Here is a 19,314-nt window from a genome sequence, read left to right as displayed (position 1 = left end):
AAAGGAAGACTCAGAGTTACCTCTGCTGCATGAGAATAAGTTCAATATAGTTAACTGCACCTCAGAAATTGCAGCCAAAATATATTTAGATTTGTTTAACACTTTTTTGGTTACTACATGATTCTAAATATGTGATATTATTCTACAATATAGAGTAGGTGTGTCCAAACTTTTGACTGTTACTGTATATATATTGGCAGATGGGGCGGAGCATGCCCCCTTTTTCCTGTCTGGTTGTTCTCACCCCTTCCCTGCGACACCCCTTTTGAACCAGCCCTGGAGCTCATGGCAGAGAGAACTCATTTCACACATTGCCAGATCAGAAGTACCTTAGGGCTGCCCCAAAGAATGCCTGTCAGAAAAGGGAAACACAGTATGGAAATAGCTAGCTAGTACAAACCCTCGCAGGGGCAGTCTCATCAAGACCGGGCCTTGCACGTGTTCATTGCGAATGCATGTATAGCAGGAATTGAAAGTGTGAAGATTGAGTCTGATTGTCTACTTTACCTACATGTACTACATGTACTTACTTAGTAGTATTTTTAAAGGGGACAGTTTTTATATTGGCAAATCAGTAAGTGCCCAGCTTAAAATTCTAGGGAGAGAGAATCTTTTTGTAATGTTACTCTCAATGTTCCCTAACTTTTTCCATTAGTTAGAGGAAAATTCAATCTATGTTAGCAAAAACCTTCTAAGAATCTTTTTAGCATGTTTTGGTGCTAAAATTATGGGAACATTCCCTTTATGTCAAGCATAAATGATCTAGAATGTGGTTACAAGGTTCTCAGAATATACAACCATGTTCTAGACATGTTTTATGGGATGTTGCAAGAGTATTCATGTGTCCAGTTTTCTGTGTGTTAGGAGAATATATAATCAACGTCCCACCAAACCTACACAGAACATGGTTGCCATGTTCACACAACATAAGATATTAATGTTCTAGATACGTTTCATGGGAATGTTGCAAGAACATTCATATGTCCAGTTTGCTGATGGTTAGGAGAATATTCCAAAAATGTCCCACCATACATACACAGAACATCAATCAATCAAATCTATTTCTAAAGCCCTTCTTACATCAGCTGATGTCACAAAGTGCTGTACAGAAACTCAGCCTAAAACCCCAAACAGCAAGAAATGCAGGTGTAGAAGCACGGTGGCTAGGAAAAACTCCCTAGAAAGGCCAGAACCTAGGAAGAAACCTAGAGAGGAACCAGGCTATGAAGGGTGGCCAGTCCTCTTCTGGCTGTGCCAGGTGGAGATTATAACAGAACATGGCCAAGATATTCAAATGTTCAAAGATAATAATAATCACAGTGGTTGTCGAGGGTGCAACAGGTCAGCGCCTCAGAAGTAAATGTCAGTTGGCTTTTCATAGCCGATCAGTCAGAGTATCTCTACCGCTCCTGCTGTCTCTAGAGAGTTGAAAACAGCAGGTCTGGGACAGGTAGCACGTCTGGTGAACAGGTCAGGGTTCCATAGCCGCAGGCAGAACGGTTCAAACTGGAGCAGTAGTATGACGAGGTGGATTGAGGACAGTAAAGAGTCATCGGGCCAGGTAGTCCTGAGGCATGGTCCTAGGGCTCAGGTCCTCCTCCAAAAGAAAGAAAGACAGAAAGAAAGAAAGAATCAAAGAAAGAGAGAGAATTAGAGAAAGCATACTTAAATTCACACAGGACACCGGATAAGACAGGATAAATACTCCAGATATAACAGACTGACCCGAGCCCCCCGACACATAAACTTCTGCACAATAAATACTGGAGGCTCAGACAGGAGGGGTCGAGAGACACTGTGACCCCATCCAACGATACACTCGGACAGGGCCAAACAGGCAGGATATAACCCCACCTACTTTGCCAAAGCACTGCCCCCAGACCACTAGAGGGATATCTTCAACCACCAACTTACCATCCTGAGACAAGGCCGAGTATAGCCCACGAAGATCTCCCCCACAGCAAACCCAAGGTGGGGCGCCAACCCAAACAGGAGATCATGTCAGTGACTCAAACCACTCAAGTGACGCACCCCTTCTAGGGATGGCATGGAAGAGCACCAGTAAGCCAGTGACCGAGCCCCTGTAATAAGATTTGAGGTAGAGAATCCTAGTTGAAAGAGGGAAACTGGCCAGGCAGAGACAGCAAGGGCAATTCGTTGCTCCAGTGCCTTTCCGTTCACCTTCACACTCCTGGGCCAGACTACACTTAATCATAGGACCTAATGAAGAGATGAGTCTTCAATAAACTTAAAGGTTGAGACCGAGTCTGCGTCTCTCACATGGATAGGCAGACCATTCCATAAAAATGGAGCTCTATAGGAGAAAGCCCTGCCTCCAGCTGTTTGCTTAGACATTCTAGGGACAGTAAGGAGGCCTGCGTCTTGTGACCGTAGCGTACGTGTAGGTATGTACGGCAGGACCAAATCAGAAAGATAGGTAGGTGCAAGCCCATGTAATGCTTTGTAGGTTAGCAGTAAAACCTTGAAATCAGCCCTTACCATAACAGGAAGCAGGTGTAGAGATGCAAGCACTAGAATAATATGATCAGCAGCCATGTTTAGCACTAACTGAAGTGTATTTAATGCTTTATCCGAGTAGCTAGAAAGTAGAGCATTGCAGTAGACTAACCTAAAAGTGACAAAAATATGGATACATTTTTCTGCATTATTTTTGGACAGAAAGTTTCTGATTTTTGCAATGTTACGTAGATGGAAAAAAAGCTGTTCTTGAAACTGTCTTGATATATTTGTCAAAAGAGAGATCAGGGTCCAGAGTAATGCCGAGGTCCTTCCCAGTTTTATTTGAGATGACTATATAACCATCAAGATTAATTGTCAGGATCAACAGAGACCAAGAACAAGCATCTCTGTTTAAAATTGGAACATTTGCAGCCATCCACTTCCTTATGTCTGAAACACAGGCTTCCAGGGAGGGCAACTTTGGGGCTTCACCATTGTTTCATTGAAATGTACAGCTGTGTGTCGTCCGCATAGCAGTGAAAGTTAGCATTATGTTTCCGAATGACATCACCAAGAGGTAAAATATATAGTGAAAACAATAGTGGTCCTAAAAGGACAAACCAATCACAGAGACAAACTGATATATTTCCGACAGATAAGATCTAAACCAGGCCAGAACATGGCCGTGTAGACTAATTTGAGTTTCCAATCTCTCTTTCGTATACATTGATTGTCTTCAGGAAGGCAGTGAGTTGCTGCCAACGGCTTTTTCAAATAAAAATTGAGAGGAATGGGAGATTCGATATAGGCCAATTCATTTTTTAAATATTTTCTGGGTCAAGGTTTGTCTTTTTCAAGAGAGGCTTTATTACTGCCACTTTTAGAGTTTGGTACACATCCGGTGGATAGAGAGCCGTTTATTATGTTCAACATAGGTCAGCAGCCAAGCACAGGAAGCATCTCTTTCAGTAGTTTAGTTGCAATAGGGTCCAGTATGCAGCTTGAAGGTTAAGTGGCTGTAACGGTTTTCTTCATCTGAAGGAGAGGCGGACCAAAATGCAGCGTGGTGGTTATTCATGTTTTTAATAAAGACATACATGAACAGACTAAACAAAATGAGAAAAGTGAAAACCTAAATAGTCCTATCTGGTGCAAACACAGAGACAGGAACGATCACCCACAAAACCCAACACAAAACAGGCTACCTAAATATGGTTCCCAATCAGAGACAATGACTAACACCTGCCTCTGATTGAGAACCATATCAGGCCAGACATAGAAATAGACAAACAAGACATCCAACATAGAATGCCCACCCAGCCCACATCCTGACCAACACTAAAACAAGGAAAACACATACAAACGATGGTCAGAACGTGACAGTGGCCATGATTATTTTCATCAATGTGTCAAGAGGTATAGTATTAAAAAACTTGAGTCTCTCCCTTGATCCTAGGTCCTGGCAGAGTTGTGCAGACTCAGGACAACTGAGCTTTGGAGGAATATGCAGAATTAAAGAGGAGTCCGTAATTTGCTTTCCATTGATCATGATCTTTTCCTCAAAGAAGTTACTGATTTTATCACTGCTGAAGTGAAAGCCATCCTCTCTTGGGGAATGTTGCGTTTTAGTTAGCCTTGCGACAGTATCAAAAATACATTTAGGATTGTTCTTACTTTCCTCAATTAAAGTTGGAATAGGATGATCGAGAAGCAGTGAGGGCTCTTCGATACTGCACGGTACTGTCTTTCCAAGCTAGTCGGATGACTTCCAGTTTGGTGTAGCGCCATTTCCGTTCCAATTTCCTGGATGCTTGCTTCAGAGCTCGGGTAATTTCTGTATACCATGTTTCTTATGACCAATGTTTTTTAGGGGTGCGACTGCATCTAGGGTATTGTGCAAGGTTAAATTGAGTTCCTCAGTTAGGTGGTTAACTGATTTTTGTACTTTGACGTCCTTGGGTAGGTGGAGGGAGTCTGGAAGGGCATCTAGGAATCTTTGGGTTGTCCGAGAATTTATAGCATGACTTTTGATGATCCTTGGTTGGGGTCTGAGCATATTATTTGTTGCGATTGCAAATGTAATAAAATGGTGGTCCGGTAGTCCAGAATTATGAGTAAAAACATTAAGATACAAAACATTTATTCCACGGGACAAAACTAGGTCCAGCGGATGACTGTGGCAGTGAGTGGGTCCGGAGACATGTTGGACAAAACCCACCAATTCAATGATGGCTCCGAAGGCTTTTTAAGGACTGTTCCATGTGAATATTAAAGTCAGCAAATATTTGAATATTATCTGCCATGACTACAAGGTCCGATAGGAATTCAGAGAACTCAGTAAGGAACGCTGTATATGGCCCAGGAGGCCTGTAAACAGTATCTATAAAAAGTGATTGAGTAGGCTGCATAGATTTCATGACGAGAAGCTCAAAACATGAAAACGTCATTTTTGTTTTGTAAATTGAAATTTGCTATCGTAAATGTCAGCAACACCTCCGCCTTTATGGGATGCGCGGGGGATATGTACACTAGTGTAACCAGGAGGTGAGGCCTCATTTAACACAGTAAATTCATCAGGCTTAAGCCATGTTTTAGTCAGGCCAATCACATCAAGATTATGATCAGTGATTAGTTAATTGACTATAACTGCCTTGGAAGTGAAGGATCTAACATTAAGTAGCCCTATTTTGAGATGTGAGATATCACAATCTCTTTCAAAAATGGCAGGAATGGAGGAGGTCTTTATTCCAGTGAGATTGCTGGCGAACACCGCCATGTTTAACCTAGATCAAGGCACAGACACAGTCTCAATGGGGATAGCTGAGCTGACTACACTGACAGTGCTAATGGCAGGCTCCACTAAGCTGGCAGGCTGGCTAATATGGTTGACACATTCTCAGAACATAAGATATTTATGTTCTAGACACGTTTCATGGAAACGTTGCAATAACATTAATTTGTATTTGTATTTCTTATGGATCCCCATTAGCTGCTGCCAAGGCAGCAGCTACTCTTCCTGGGGTCCAGCAAAATTAAGGCAGTTTATACAATTTTTAAAACATAACAATATTGCAATAGTTACTTGATGTGGAATAGAGTTCCATGTAGTCATGGCTCTATGTAGTACTGTGTGCCTCCCATAGTCTGTTCGGTACTTGGGGACTGTGAAGAGACCTCTTGTGGCATGTCTTGTGGTGGTATATGCTTGGGTGTCTGAGCTGTGTGCCAGTAGTTCAAACAGACAGCTCGGTGCATTCAACATGCCAATACCTCTCATAAATACAAGTGGTGATGAAGTCAATCTTTCCTCCACTTTCAGCCAGGAGAGATTGACATGCGTATTATTAGTATTCGCTCTCTGTGTACATCCAAGGGCTAGTCGTGCAGTCCAGTTCTGAGCCGATTGCAATTTTCCGAAGTCCATTTTTGTGGCACCTGACCACACGACTGAACAGTAGTCCAAGTGAGACAAAACTAGGGCCTGTAGGACCTGCCTTGTTGATAGTGCTGTTTTTTGTAGGGGGTAGATCAGCTTTAATATTGCAGATAGAGAGTAGCTTCCATCAATGTAATTGTCTGCATCACTTCCAATTGATAGTGCTGGTGCTGTTAAGAAGGTAGGGCAGCGATTTGTTATGGACATTCTTCTCCCCATCTTAGCTATTGTTTTAAGCATGACAGTTTACAATCCAGGGTTACTCCAAGCAGTTTAGTCACCTCAACTTCGCTCAATTTCCACATTATTTATTACAAGATTTAGTTGAGGTTTAGGGTTTAGTGAATGAATTGTCCCAAATACAATGCTTTTCGTTTTAGAAATATTTAGGACTAACTTATTCCTTTCCACCCACTCTGAAACTCATTTCAGTCACTGTAGTAGCTAACATCTATAGTGTCAGCAACTGCTTCGAGGCAAGCAACACTGAATCATGCATGAGAGCACCAGCTGTCCCGTAGGACTGTGTGACCATGCTCTCCGTGTCCGAGCTACACCTGTAAACAGGTTAACATTCACACGGCCAGACAGATTTTCAGGACGCATATTCAGACCATGCGCAAACTCAGACCACACTCAGACCATCACTTACATTTTCAAACTCTACCTGACGCAGCCTGTAAAGCCTACATATTGTAAGTCCATGTTCCCAAGAACGCCAAGGTAACCTTTCTAAATGACATCTGTAGCCATGAAAGCCTTTGAAAGGCTGGTCATGGCTCACATCAACACCATCAGCCCAGACACCCTGGACCCACTCCAAATCGCATACCACCCAAACAAATCCACAGAATTGATATTGCATTTCACACTGCTTTCTCTCACCTGGACAAGAGGAACACCTATGTGAGAATGCTGTTTATTGACTACAGCTCACCGTTTAACACCATAGTGCCCTCCAAGCTCATCACTAAGTTAAGGACCCTGGGACTGAGCACCTCCCTCTACAACTGGAGCCTGGACTTCCTGACGGGCCGCTCCCCAGGTGGTGAGGTTAGGCAACAACACATACGCCAAGCTGACCCTCAGGGGTGCATGCTTAGCTCCTTCCTGTATTGACTGTTCACTCTCGACTGAGACTCCACAACTCCAACACCATCATTAAGTTTGCTGATGACACCGACAATGGTAAGCCTGATCACAGATGACGATGAGACAGCCTATAGGGAGGAGGTCAGAGACCTGGCTGTGTGGTGCCAGGACAACAGCATCTCCCTCAACGTCAGCAATGCAAAGGAGCTGAACGTGGACTACAGGAAATGGACGGCCGAGCATGGCCCCATTCACATCGATGGGGCTGTAGTGGAGCAGGTTGAGAGCTTCAAGTTCTTTGGTGTCCACATCACTAAGGATCTATCATGGTCCACATACACCAACACGGGCGTGAAGAGTGCACAACGAAGCATCTTCCCCCTCAGTTGGCTCAAAAGATTTGGCATGGGCCCTCAGATCCTCAAAAAGTTGAACAGCTGCACCATTGAGAGCATCTTGACTGGCTGCATCTCCGCTTGTTCTGGCAAGTCCTTGGCATCCGACCGCAAGGTGTGCTTCATAGGGTAGTGTGTACGGCCCAGTACATCCCTGGGGCTGAGCTCCCTGCAATCTGGGACCTCTATACCAGGCGGTGTCAGAGGAAGGCCCTAAAAATTGTGAAAGACTCCAGCCACCTAAGTCATAGACTGTTCTCTCTGCTACCTCACGGCATGTGTTAGTTACAATGTTAGTTAATAATATTAAAAAGTTAACCAAATAGCTACACGGACTATCTGCATTGACCCTCTTTGCACTACCTTTTTTGACTCATCACATACGCTGCTGCTACTGTTTATTATCTACCTTGTTGGCTCGTCACTTTATTCCTAGTTATACAGTATGTACATTTCTACCTCAATGACCTTGTACCCCTGCACATCGACCCGGTACTGGTAGCCTGTGTATATAGCCACGTTTTTGTTACTCGTTGTGTATTTATTATGACTTTTATTATTATGTTTTATTGCCTTTCTATTATTTCTCTATTTTCTCTCTCTCTGCATTGTTGGGTTGGGCCCATAAGTGTCACTGTTAGTCAACACCTGTTGTTTATGAAGCATGTGACAATGTCAGAGCAGGGCAGAGAAATGAAAAAGGAAGAAAGAAGATTTAATTTTAACAAAATAATTACTTAGGTTAACACAATTTATTTCGTAAAAAGACTGGCGCTCAGACTGGCGTCTGCCTGGGGGTATCCAAATCACTAAGTCCGCCCTTGGCCATCATGGGTGGAAAGAGAGGAAAACAGAGGGAAAGACACACACACACAAACACACACACAGGCGTTTCTTTGAGAAAGAGAACGCCGCACAGGTCCTTATTCTCTATTTTGTATTTACATTTTTGGGGTGGGGTATTTTCATTTTCTCCTCCATTTGCAGGACAATTAAATATTGTATTGGCATGTCTGTGTTTCTGTTTGTTTCAGAACTTCAATCATATAGTTGGCTTGCCTGTGCTGTGTAATCCCTCAAATACTTTAAGCCCTGCAAAGATGATTTATTACTCATAAATAATCTTTAATTTCTCTTGCTCATTTTGTGTCCTTTCCACTCCCCCAAACTGTGTGAGATTAGTGTCAGTAGGAGGGAGGGAACAAAGGAGGGATGGGGGAGGAAAAGTAGAAAATAGGGAAATGGAGGTCAACGAAGACCCCCCTTCACGTTGAACTGTAAGCAAAACCATAACCATCCCCCCTCTTCCACACACACACACACACACGCATGCACACCCTTCAATTACTCTACCACTCCCCCTGCACACCCACACATTCAGATATGTAGACACACACACACACTAAGGAAACCTTCTCAGCGACCAGACATATACGTCATGTACCTTCTCCATTGATCGGTGGTCATGGAAACAAACTCCCTACAGTGGTTGCTATGGAGTGGGCCTGTTGTGATGTAGTATTTATCTCTTTCTCCTCCCTTCTCTCTTCATTATCTCTCTTCTCCTTTACATTATGTTCTCCTCTCAGCAATAACCACAGAGCTCAACCCGGATTCAATCCTTAACGCTTAGTGGGACTGCCTGTCTGGTTTTCCGGCTTTTCTCTAGACACTGTGGATTTGGGCATTTCTGGTCATTCAAGGCATGTCCCTGTCACTGATTGCATCTGAGAGAGAGGGATAGAGAGAAATATGAAGAGCGAGGGAGAGATAGAGAAAGAGTGTCTGAAAGAATGAGAGTGATAGAGAAGGTGTATGTGAAAGACATAAAGTGAGGGAGGGAAAGAGGGAAGAGACATTTAGGAGTGCAAATGGAAAAAACTGCCTCTATCAGGAGGAAAGTTCATTTCGGAGGTAAGTGTGTGTGTGTGTGTGTGTGTGTGTGTGTGTGTGTGTGTGTGTGTGTGTGTGTGTGTGTGTGTGTGTGTGTGTGTGTGTGTGTGTGTGTGTGTGTGTGTGTGTGTGTGTGTGTGTGTGTGTGTGTGTGTGTGTGTGCACGTGTGTGTGTGCACGTGTGTACACACACTTGTTGGTTACTTGAGTTGGATTATTGCTTAATTAAGGGTTGTTGTTGGTTTTTTACCAAAGGAGATAGTTATTTGTGTTTCAGTGGTGCACACTTCTGCAGCTTGTTGTTGTCACTGTCACTTTATCCAATCCCTTCAGATCTATATACTTGAAGTGCCCATAGGGTGGTAGGGGTTGGGGGTCGATTTCTAACTTGTAATTCGTTGTGTACCCTTAGAATGAAAACTGGAGTGTGTCCATATGTCTATGTTTGTTTGCACATTTGATTGGATTGCAGAGCTGCACTTTCTTGTACAGGAGTTTCACAGTTTGCATGTTGCTACTGTTTGTTTTCTTTCTTTCTATTACTGTTGATGAATTGATTTCTGTAGCCATGCATGCGGTCGGTGACTGATGTGGTCAATGACTGTTGGTCCTTCTGTTCTTCCACAGACACAAGAGCTGATCGCTCGGACAGGAGGAAACTCTTCCGCCACTACACTGTGGGGTCCTACGATAGCTTTGACGCCTCCAGGTAAGGTTACTCAGATGCCTGTCCTAAAACACACATACACAAACCAACACACAGGGTGATAAGCTAAGTGGAGGTTTATGTGAAGTGGTAGCGTGTCTCAGAGCAGTGTTTTGAGGTTCGTTTTTTTTCTTCTCGTTTTCAATTGAAGTTATCCTTCAATTTTTCTCCTCTAATTCTTCTCTCCCGTTGTCTTATCCACTCCCAGTCACAGGCTTAATTTCCAAGGTGTTGGATTTGACCACTAGGTAATTCCTCCACAGTCCACACACACACGCAAGCATGAAAGATAGTACACACAGTGGTGGAACAATTACTCAATAAAAGAGTATTATTGAGTAAAAGAGTAAAAGTAAAGATACCTTCATAGAAAGTGACTCAAGTAAAAGTGAAAGTCGCCCAGGAAAATAATACTTGAGTAAAAGTAAAAGTCTAAGTCTAAGTATTTGGTTTTAAATATACTTAAGCATAAAAAGTCAATGTAATTGCTAAAATATACTTAAGTATTAAAAGTCAAAGTAGAGATCATTTCTAATTCCTTATATTAAGCAAACTAGATGACACCATTTTCTTGTTTTGAAAATGTACGGATAGCCAGGGGCACACTCCAACACTCATTCATCATTTACAAACGAAGCATGGGTGTTTGGTGAGTCCACCAGATCAGAGGCAGTAGGGATGACTAGGGATGTTCTCTTGATATGTGGGTGAATTGGACCATTTTCTTGTGATGCTAAGCATTCAAAATGTAACAAGTATTTTTTGGTGTCAGGGAAAATGTATGGAGAAAAAGTACATGACTTTACTATTTATATTTTTTACAGCATTTACTTTTACTTCACTTCATTCCTAAAAAAGTAAAGTATAGATACCCCAAGAAAACTACTTAAGTAGTGCTTTAAAGTATTTTTACTTATGTACTTTATACTACTGCACGCACACACACACACACACACACACACACACACACACACATAGAAGCATCATGCAGCTAATGTTCAGGGAGCACTGATGGCACATGACCCCTCAGTTTCAATAGGCACACACACACACAACACACCGGGCCAAGCGTGTCACTCGGGTGTGTTCTTCATTGTGTTCAAATCTCATTTAGCTGCAGCAACCCAGCGGGCTGAGACAAATGTCCTTGTCAATACATGAATATGAAAGCTGCTGGACGCTATTAAGCTGTGTTTGATCAGGCCAGCTTGTATTCATTAGGCACCCGTCCAAACAAATCACAGACCAGAGCAGAGAGCAACTACTGCTTGCCTAGTTAAATAAAGGTTCAATAAAAAAATATATATAAAAAAATACGCAAGCTGGGTGTCAAACCAAAGCATGCAGCTACACGGCGTGGGGCCCGACCACTATGTATACCACAGACCATTATGGACCATTACACCACTACAGAGTGTTATAGACCTTTATAGCTAGACCATTACAGTCCATTTTAGACCACTACCCACAGCATGTATTGTGATATAGGCATATCTCCCATAAGAGACCGTTCGAAAATTACTGTGGAGGACCAAAATAGGGGAGGGGGATGCAACTTTTCTCTTTGCTTTGGGGAGGGTTGTTTTGTTTTTTATTGGGCACACTACAATACAATGGAGAGTATAGTGTATTTCCCCCCCGTTTTACATTCACCATTTTGGCAGGTTTTCCTATTTTCCATCCTAGCCAACTTTCCCATCTACTTACATATGCCTCCCTTATGGAACCTGTGGTTCAACCAATGGAAAGTGTTCTATGGGACACCTGTTATGCCACTGACAGGCCGTGCGCTGCAAGACACAGGTTTGTTGTGTGAATGAATGAAATTATTTCCCTCTGTTCTGTTTAGGCTACGTTTATAATGTGCTGCAATGTATCAATTTATCACCACCAGATCACATTCCACCAGAGCTACATGTCGCCTACGCTCTCGTCATTCAATCTTCCCCACTAGTTCATTGCCAATTTTGTTGCCGTTTTATATTCAGCAAGCAAGAGGGCTTCTTCTCCTCAAAAAAAAATGTTATTTAGAGTATACATGCTCTAAATAAGTATATATTTAAAAAATTACTATGGACTAAACTATAGACCTATATTGTTATCCTTGGACTCGCATTGGGTTGGGCTAGGCTAGTCGTTGAATAGCCCATTCATAGACGCTAACTACCTTTAGCGCCTATAGATGATAGTAACTTCTGGCCGGGGGAGTTTTGTTAAGAGCCCTCAAAGCTTGCTCTAAACGTTAAGATGATGGTAACTACCTATTGCTAAATATCTCAAACTAAAAGCATCATTTTTGGGACAAATCACTCACTCAACCCTCAACCTCAATGAGCAAGTTGAAGAGAATAAACTGCTGGGTGTCACCCTAGATAGCAAGCTATCATGGACATATCCCGCCAAACTACTTCTTATCACCCGCCTGCTTAACCCGGAAGCCAGCTGCAACAATGTGTCAGAGAAAACACCGTTCACCTGACGACCAAAGTCAGCCTGCAGGTGCCCGGCCCACCAGAAGGAGTCGCTAGAGTGTGATGAGCCAAGGAAACACCGATTGAGAATCGATTCACATTTAGATGGAGTATTTGGCTGTTTTGGCTGCCAGAGCCAATTTGCCAATAAACAAAACGTGTAAGGTCCTATAAGGAGTAATGTTGGGCTCCTTAAGTCCATTATTGGCCTAGTCATTCTAGAGCAATAAGGAATAGAGAGAGGTGAATGTGAGAGAGGCCACTCAGGCCAGTGAGTCTGTGGAGATGCCAGTGGAGAATTGCACAAGAAGGGAACAGTGAGGTCAGAAAGATATATAGACTAAATACGAAGTTAGGCTAATTTATATATGCCTATTAATGCATAATGTGTATTCTAGCCTGTATATTCGGCCTTGGTAAACTATCACGTTGAATATGCAAGACAGACAACAACAAAAAAGTTTGAACATATATCGATAAGTGGGTACACAGACTTAGATATCGTATAAGCCTACACTCATTCAAATGTGGTGTCAATTTAAGCACCAATTGCTTCACAAAAATGTAGATATGGAAAGGTTGCATGTTGTTTCCATTTTTTTATGGTTGTCATTTTCATCTTCATAGACTACTATTGCATAGATGTCTCTCTCCCAATCCCCTTTAAACCTGCCATGGCAATTAATTTAATTCAGTTGGTACATTGTTTTAGCATTATCCTAATGTCGTCTACTATCTGATAACCTACAGCCAGGATTTAAAGGTAGGCCTGGGTTTTAATAGGATACATTTTCAGGAAAGGAGAAATGTGATTTGCTCTTGTGTTTGAGATGAGCTGGTAGCTTTGATTGATGGGTCATTTTGATGGGTGTGTGTGTGAGTTCAGAAAGTTTCCTAAAGTAGTGTAGTTATGTCTGGACTCCGTCTATTTAATAAAAGAGGAGGCATGATCGATAGTCTATAACTGAAATGAGCAAAGCAGAAATGTAGGTATGTCAAGACGATCAATCAAGTATTTATAAAGCCCTTCTTACATCAGCTGATGTTACAAAGTGCTGTACAGAAACCCAGTCTCAAACCCCAAACAGCAAGTAATGCAGGTGTAGAAGCACGGTGGCTAGGAAAAACTCCCTAGAAAGGCCAGAATCTAGGAAGAAACCTAGAGAGGAACCAGGCTATGAGGGGTGGCCAGTCTTCCTCTGGCTGTGCCGGGTGGAGATTATAACAGAACATGGCCAAGATGTTAAAATGTTCATAGATGACCAGCAGGGTCAAATAATAATAATCACAGTAGTTGTCGAGGGTGCAACATGTCAGCACCTCAGGAGTATGTGTCAGTTGGCTTTTCATAGCCAATCATTCAGAGTATCTATACCACTCCTGCTGTCTCTAGAGAGTTGAAAACAGCAGGTCTGGGACAGGTAGCATGTCTGGTGAACAGGTCAGGGTTCCATAGCTGCAAGCAAAAGAGTTTAAACTGCAGCAGCATGTCCAGGTGGACTGGGGACAGCAAGGAGTCATCAGGCCAGGTAGTCCTGAGGCATGGTCCTAGGGCTCAGGTCCTCTGAGCGAGAGAAAGAAATAAAGAGAGAAAGAGAGAAAGAAAGAGAGAAAAAGAGAGAAAGAGAGAGAGAATTAGAGAGAGCATACTTAAATTCACACAGGACACCGGATAAGACAGGCGAAATACTCCAGATATAACAGACTGAGGCTAGCCCCCCGACACATAAACTACTACAGCATAAATACTGGAGGCTGAGACAGGAGGGGTCGGGAGACACTGTGGCCCCGTCCGACAATACCCCTGGACAGGGCCAAACAGGCAGGATATAACCCCACCCACATTGCCAAGCACAGCCCCCACACAACTAGAGGGATATCTTCAACCACCAACTCCTGAAACAAGGAAGAATATAGCCCACAAAGATCTCACCCACGGCCCAACCCAAGGGGGGCTCCAACCCGGACAGGAAGATCACGACAGTGACTCAACCCACTCAAGTGATGCATCACTCCTAGGGATGGCATGGAAGAGCACCAGTAAGCCAGTGACTCTGTAATAGGGTTAGAGGCAGAGAATCCCAGTGGAGAGAATGGAACCTGCCAGGCAGAGACAGCAAGGGCGGGTTCGTTGCTCCAGTGCCTTTCCGTTCAACTTCACACTCCTGGGCCAGACTACACTCAATCATAGGACCTAGTGAAGAGATGAGTCATCAATAAAGACTTAAAGATTGAGACCGAGTCTGCGTCTCTCACATTGACAAGGCAGACCATTCCATAAAAATTGAGCTCTATAGGAGAAAGCCCTGCCTCCAGCTGTTTTCTTCAAAATTCTAGGGATAGTAAGGAGGACTGCGTCTTGTGACCATAGCGTACATGTAGGGCAGGAGCAAATCAGAAAGATGGGTAGGTGTAAGCCCATGTAATACATTGTAGGTTAGCAGTAAAACCTTGAAATCAGGATTCTAGCAGCCGTGTTGAGCACTAACTGAACTTTATTTAGTGCTTTATCCGAGTAGCCGGAAAGTAGAGCACTGCAGTAGTCTAATCTAGAAGTGACAAAAGCATTGATTAATTTTTCAGCATAATTTTTGGCATAAAGTTTCTGATTTTTGCAATGTTACGTAGATGGAAAAAAAGCTGTCCTTGAAATGGTCTTGATATGTTCGTCAAAAGAGAGATCAGGGTACAGAGTAATGCTGAGGTCCTTCACAGTTTCATTTGAGATAACTATACAACCACCAATATAATTGTCAAATTCATCAGAATATCTCTTTGTTTCTTGGGACCTAGAACAAGCATCTCTGCTTTGTCCGAGTTTAAATTAGAACATTTGCAGCCATCCACTTCCTTATGTCTGAAACACAGGCTTCCAGGGAGGGCAATTTTGGGGCTTCACTATGTTTCATGGAAAATTACAGCTCTGTGTCATCCTCATAGCAGTGAAAGTTAGCATTATGTTTCCGAATGACATCACCAAGAGGTAAAATATATAGTGAAATCAATAGTGGTCCTAAAACGGAGCCTTTGAGGAACACAATGATTGACAGTTGATTTGTCAGAGGACAAACCATCCACAGAGAAAAACTGATATCTTTCCGACAGATAAGATCTAAACCAGGCCAAAACTTATCCATGTAGACCAATTTGGGTTTCCAATCTCTCCAAAAGAATGTGGTGAACGATGGTATCAAAAGCAGCACTAAGTTCTAGGAGCACGAGGACAGATGTAGAGCCTCGGTCTGACACCATTAAAAGGTCATTTACCACCTTCACAAGTGCAGTCTCAGTGCTATGATGTGGTCTAAAACCAGACTGAAGCGTTTCGTATACATTGTTTGTCTTCGGGAAGGCAGTGAGTTGCTGGCAAACAGCTTTTTCTAAAATGTTTTGAGAGGGAGATTCGATATAGGCTGATAGGTTTTTAGATTTTCTGGATCAAGATTTGGCTTTTTCAAGAGAGGCTTTATTACTGCCACTTTTCGTGAGTTTAGTACAAATCCGGTGGATAGAGAGACGTTTATTATGTTCAACATAGGAGGGCCAAGCACAGGAAGCAGCTCTTTCAGTAGTTTAGTTGGAATAGGGTCCAGTATGCAGCTTGAAGGTTTAGAGGCCATGATTATTTTCATCATTGTGTCAAGAGATATAGTCCTAAAACACTTGAGCGTCTCCCTTGTTCCTAGGTCCTGGCAGAGTTGTGCAGACTCAGGACAACAGAGCTGTGGAGGAATACGCAGATTTAAAGTCCATAGAGTCCATCATTTGATTTCTAATGATCATGATATTTTCCTCAAAGAAGTTCATGAATTTATCACTTCTGAAGTGAAAGCCATCCTCTCTTGGGGAATGCTGCTTTTTAGTTAGCTTTGCGACAGTATCAATGAAATTAATTTAGGATTGTTCTTATTGTCCTCCATTAAGTTGGAACAGGATGATCAAGCAGCAGTGAGGGCTCTTCGATACTGCACGGTACTGTCTTTCCAAGCTAGTCGGAAGACTTCCAGTTTGGTGTAGCTCCATTTCCGTTCCAATTTTCTGGAAGCTTGCTTCAGAGCTCGGGTATTTTCTGTATACCAGGGAGCTAGTTTCTTAAGACAAATGTTTTTTTTGTTTTGAATATACAGTGTGTCAGGTATGCGTAAATAGCTGTAAGGGAGTCAGGTGCAGGAGAGCAGATATTGGGTAGCAAACGGAGCCTTTTATTTAGGCGAACCAAAAGCACACAGCACAATGAACACGAAATAACAACACGGGTTGACATAACCCAGCGCAATAGACTAACATGCGCATACAATAAAACAGAATAAACAATACCACACAAAGACATGGGGGAAACAGAGGGTTTAATACACAACACATAATGAGGGGAATGAGAACCAGGTGTGTGAGAAAACAAGACAAGACAAATGGAAAATGTATTTCTTTTTGATTTTACTAGGCAAGTCAGTTAAGAACAAATTCTTATTTTCAATGACAGCTTAGGAACAGTGGGTTAACTGCCTGTTCAGGGGCAGAACGACAGATTTGTACCTTGTCAGCTCGGGGGTTTGAACTTGCAACCTTGCGGTCACTAGTGCAAGTCTCTAACCACTAGCTCCAACCAACATCTCTAATCTTGTGTCAATAATTGGACTCCAGGTTAGCTGACTCCTGACTCCAATTAGCTTTTGGAGAAGTCATTAGCCAAGGGGTTCACACACATTTTCCAACCTACAATGTGGATGTTTAAATTATGTATTCAATATAGACAATAAAAATACAATAATTTGTGTGTTATTAGTTTAAGCACACTATGTTTGTCTATTGTTGTGACTTACATGAAGATCAGATCACATTTGATGACAAATTTATTCAGAAATCCAGGTAATTCCAAAGGGTTCACATACTTTTCTTGCCAATGTATGTGTGAGGACTGATGACAGGTGCCAGTTTTGTATTTCCTATCTTATTAAATGGGAGGAACTGAAGCAAATGCTCCTGTCATTTAATCATCTTGTAATATTTTTTGGTAGCCTCCATTATTTCTCTCTCATTTGCTTCTCTAACCACTTTGAACAACATATTGTAATGAAAATAGTAGAGAGAGTGAGCTCACCCGAAGCAGTGGTGTGTGGATCCTCAATCTTCTAGCCCGTAGCCCAGCGTGGCATCAACTGTGCCACAAAACCATGTTCAAGTGGCAGAGTCCATATCCTTGCTTAGAAACACAGGGTTGGTACACTATTGCCAAGGCAGTTATTGTTGTCATAATCATTATAAAGTTAATTCAACAATGGGGGAGGGTAATATAATTTTTTTCAAGTACAAGGGGTGAAAATATTTTTTACCTTGGGCAAGGGGGTAAAAATTCATGACAACTTCAGTTGGACCCCTCTTCTCCCAATCGTTTTCGAATGTCCCTAACTCAACCAGATATATTCTGTCAAGTATCGCAATCTTTTCTCTCTCTTGCTCTGTCTTTCCCTATAATACACACACACACACCTTCCTTTGGATGATATACATTGCATTCGGAAAGTATTCAGACCCCTTGACCTTTTGGGCATTTTGTTACGTTACAGCCTAAAATATATATTTTTTTTATCCTCATCAATCTACACATAATACACCATAATTACAAAGTGAAAACAAGGTTTAAAAAATGTTTGCAAATGTAATAAAAAATTAAAAAACAGAAATACCTTATTTACATAAGTATTCAGACCCTTTACTATGAGACTCGAAATTGAGCCTAGGTGCATCCTGTTTCCATTGATCATTCTTGAGATGTTTCTACAACTTGATTGGAGTCCACCTGTGGTAAATTCAATTGATTGGACATGATTTGGAAAGGCACACACCTGTCTATATAACGTCTCAGAGTTGAAAGTGCATGTCAGAGCAAAAACCAAGCCATGAGGTCGAAGGAATTGTCCGTAGAGCCCAGAGACAGGATTGTGTTGAGGCACAGATCTGGAGAAGGGTACTAAAACATTTCTGAAGCATTCTCCATCATTCTAAAATGGAAGAAGTTTGGATCCACCAAGACTCTTCCTAGAGCTGGCCAAACTGAGCAATCAGGGGAGAAGGGCCTTGTTCAGGGAGGTGACCAAGAACCCGATATTCACACTGGCAGAGCTCCAGAGTTCTTCCAAGGAGATGGGAGAACCTTGCAAAAAGACAACCATCTATCCATCAATCCACCAATCAGGACGTTGTGGGTGGCCAGATGCAAGCCACTCCTCAGTAAAAGGTACATGACAGCCCACTTGGAGCTTGCCAAAAGGCACCTAAAGGACTGTCAGACCATGAGAAAAAATATTCTCTGGTCTGTTGAAACCAAGATTGAACTCTTTGGCCTGAATGCCAAGCATCATGCCTGGAGGAAACCTGGCACATTCCCTACGGTGAAGCATGGTGGTTTCAGCATCATGCTGTGGGGATGTTTTTCAGCGGCAGGGACTGGGAGACTAGTCAGGATTGAGGCAAAGATGAACGGAGCAAAGTACAGAGAGATCCTTAATGAAAAAAACCTGCTCCAGAGCACTCAGGACCTCATACTGGGAACAACAGGACAATGACCCTAAGCACACAGCCAAGACAACGCAGGAGTGGCTTCGGGACAAGTTTATGAATGAGTGACCCAATCGAACATCTCTGGAGAGACTTGAAAAGAGCTGTGCAGCGACGCTCCCCATCCAACCTGACAGAGGTTAAGAGGATCTGCAGAGAAGAATGGGAGAAACTCCCAATACAGGTGTGCCAAGCTTGTTTTTAATTTTTTTTAAATTTTACCTTTACTTAACTAGGCAAGTCAGTTAAGAACTTAAGAACAAATTCTTATTTTCAATGACGGCCTAGGAACAGTGGTTAACTGCC

General features: G+C 42.5%; 1 protein-coding gene across 3 annotated transcripts in view; it reads left to right on the top strand.

Annotated features, from left to right (window-relative positions):
- Positions 1-19,314, top strand: part of LOC118402907 (SH3 and multiple ankyrin repeat domains protein 2-like) — a 251,879-nt gene that overhangs the window by 159,617 nt on the left and 72,948 nt on the right. For all 3 annotated transcript variants that reach the window (XM_052478931.1, XM_052478928.1, XM_052478937.1), the window contains one exon: positions 9,904-9,985. In XM_052478931.1, coding sequence (XP_052334891.1) covers positions 9,904-9,985 — 82 coding nt within the window. The remainder of the gene's footprint in view (positions 1-9,903; positions 9,986-19,314) is intronic.

Source organism: Oncorhynchus keta, chromosome 2, assembly GCF_023373465.1.
Source record: "Oncorhynchus keta strain PuntledgeMale-10-30-2019 chromosome 2, Oket_V2, whole genome shotgun sequence".
Lineage (NCBI taxonomy): Eukaryota > Metazoa > Chordata > Actinopteri > Salmoniformes > Salmonidae > Oncorhynchus > Oncorhynchus keta.
The sequence above is the reverse complement of the archived record's forward strand: the minus strand, read 5'-3'. Positions and strand labels throughout refer to the sequence as shown.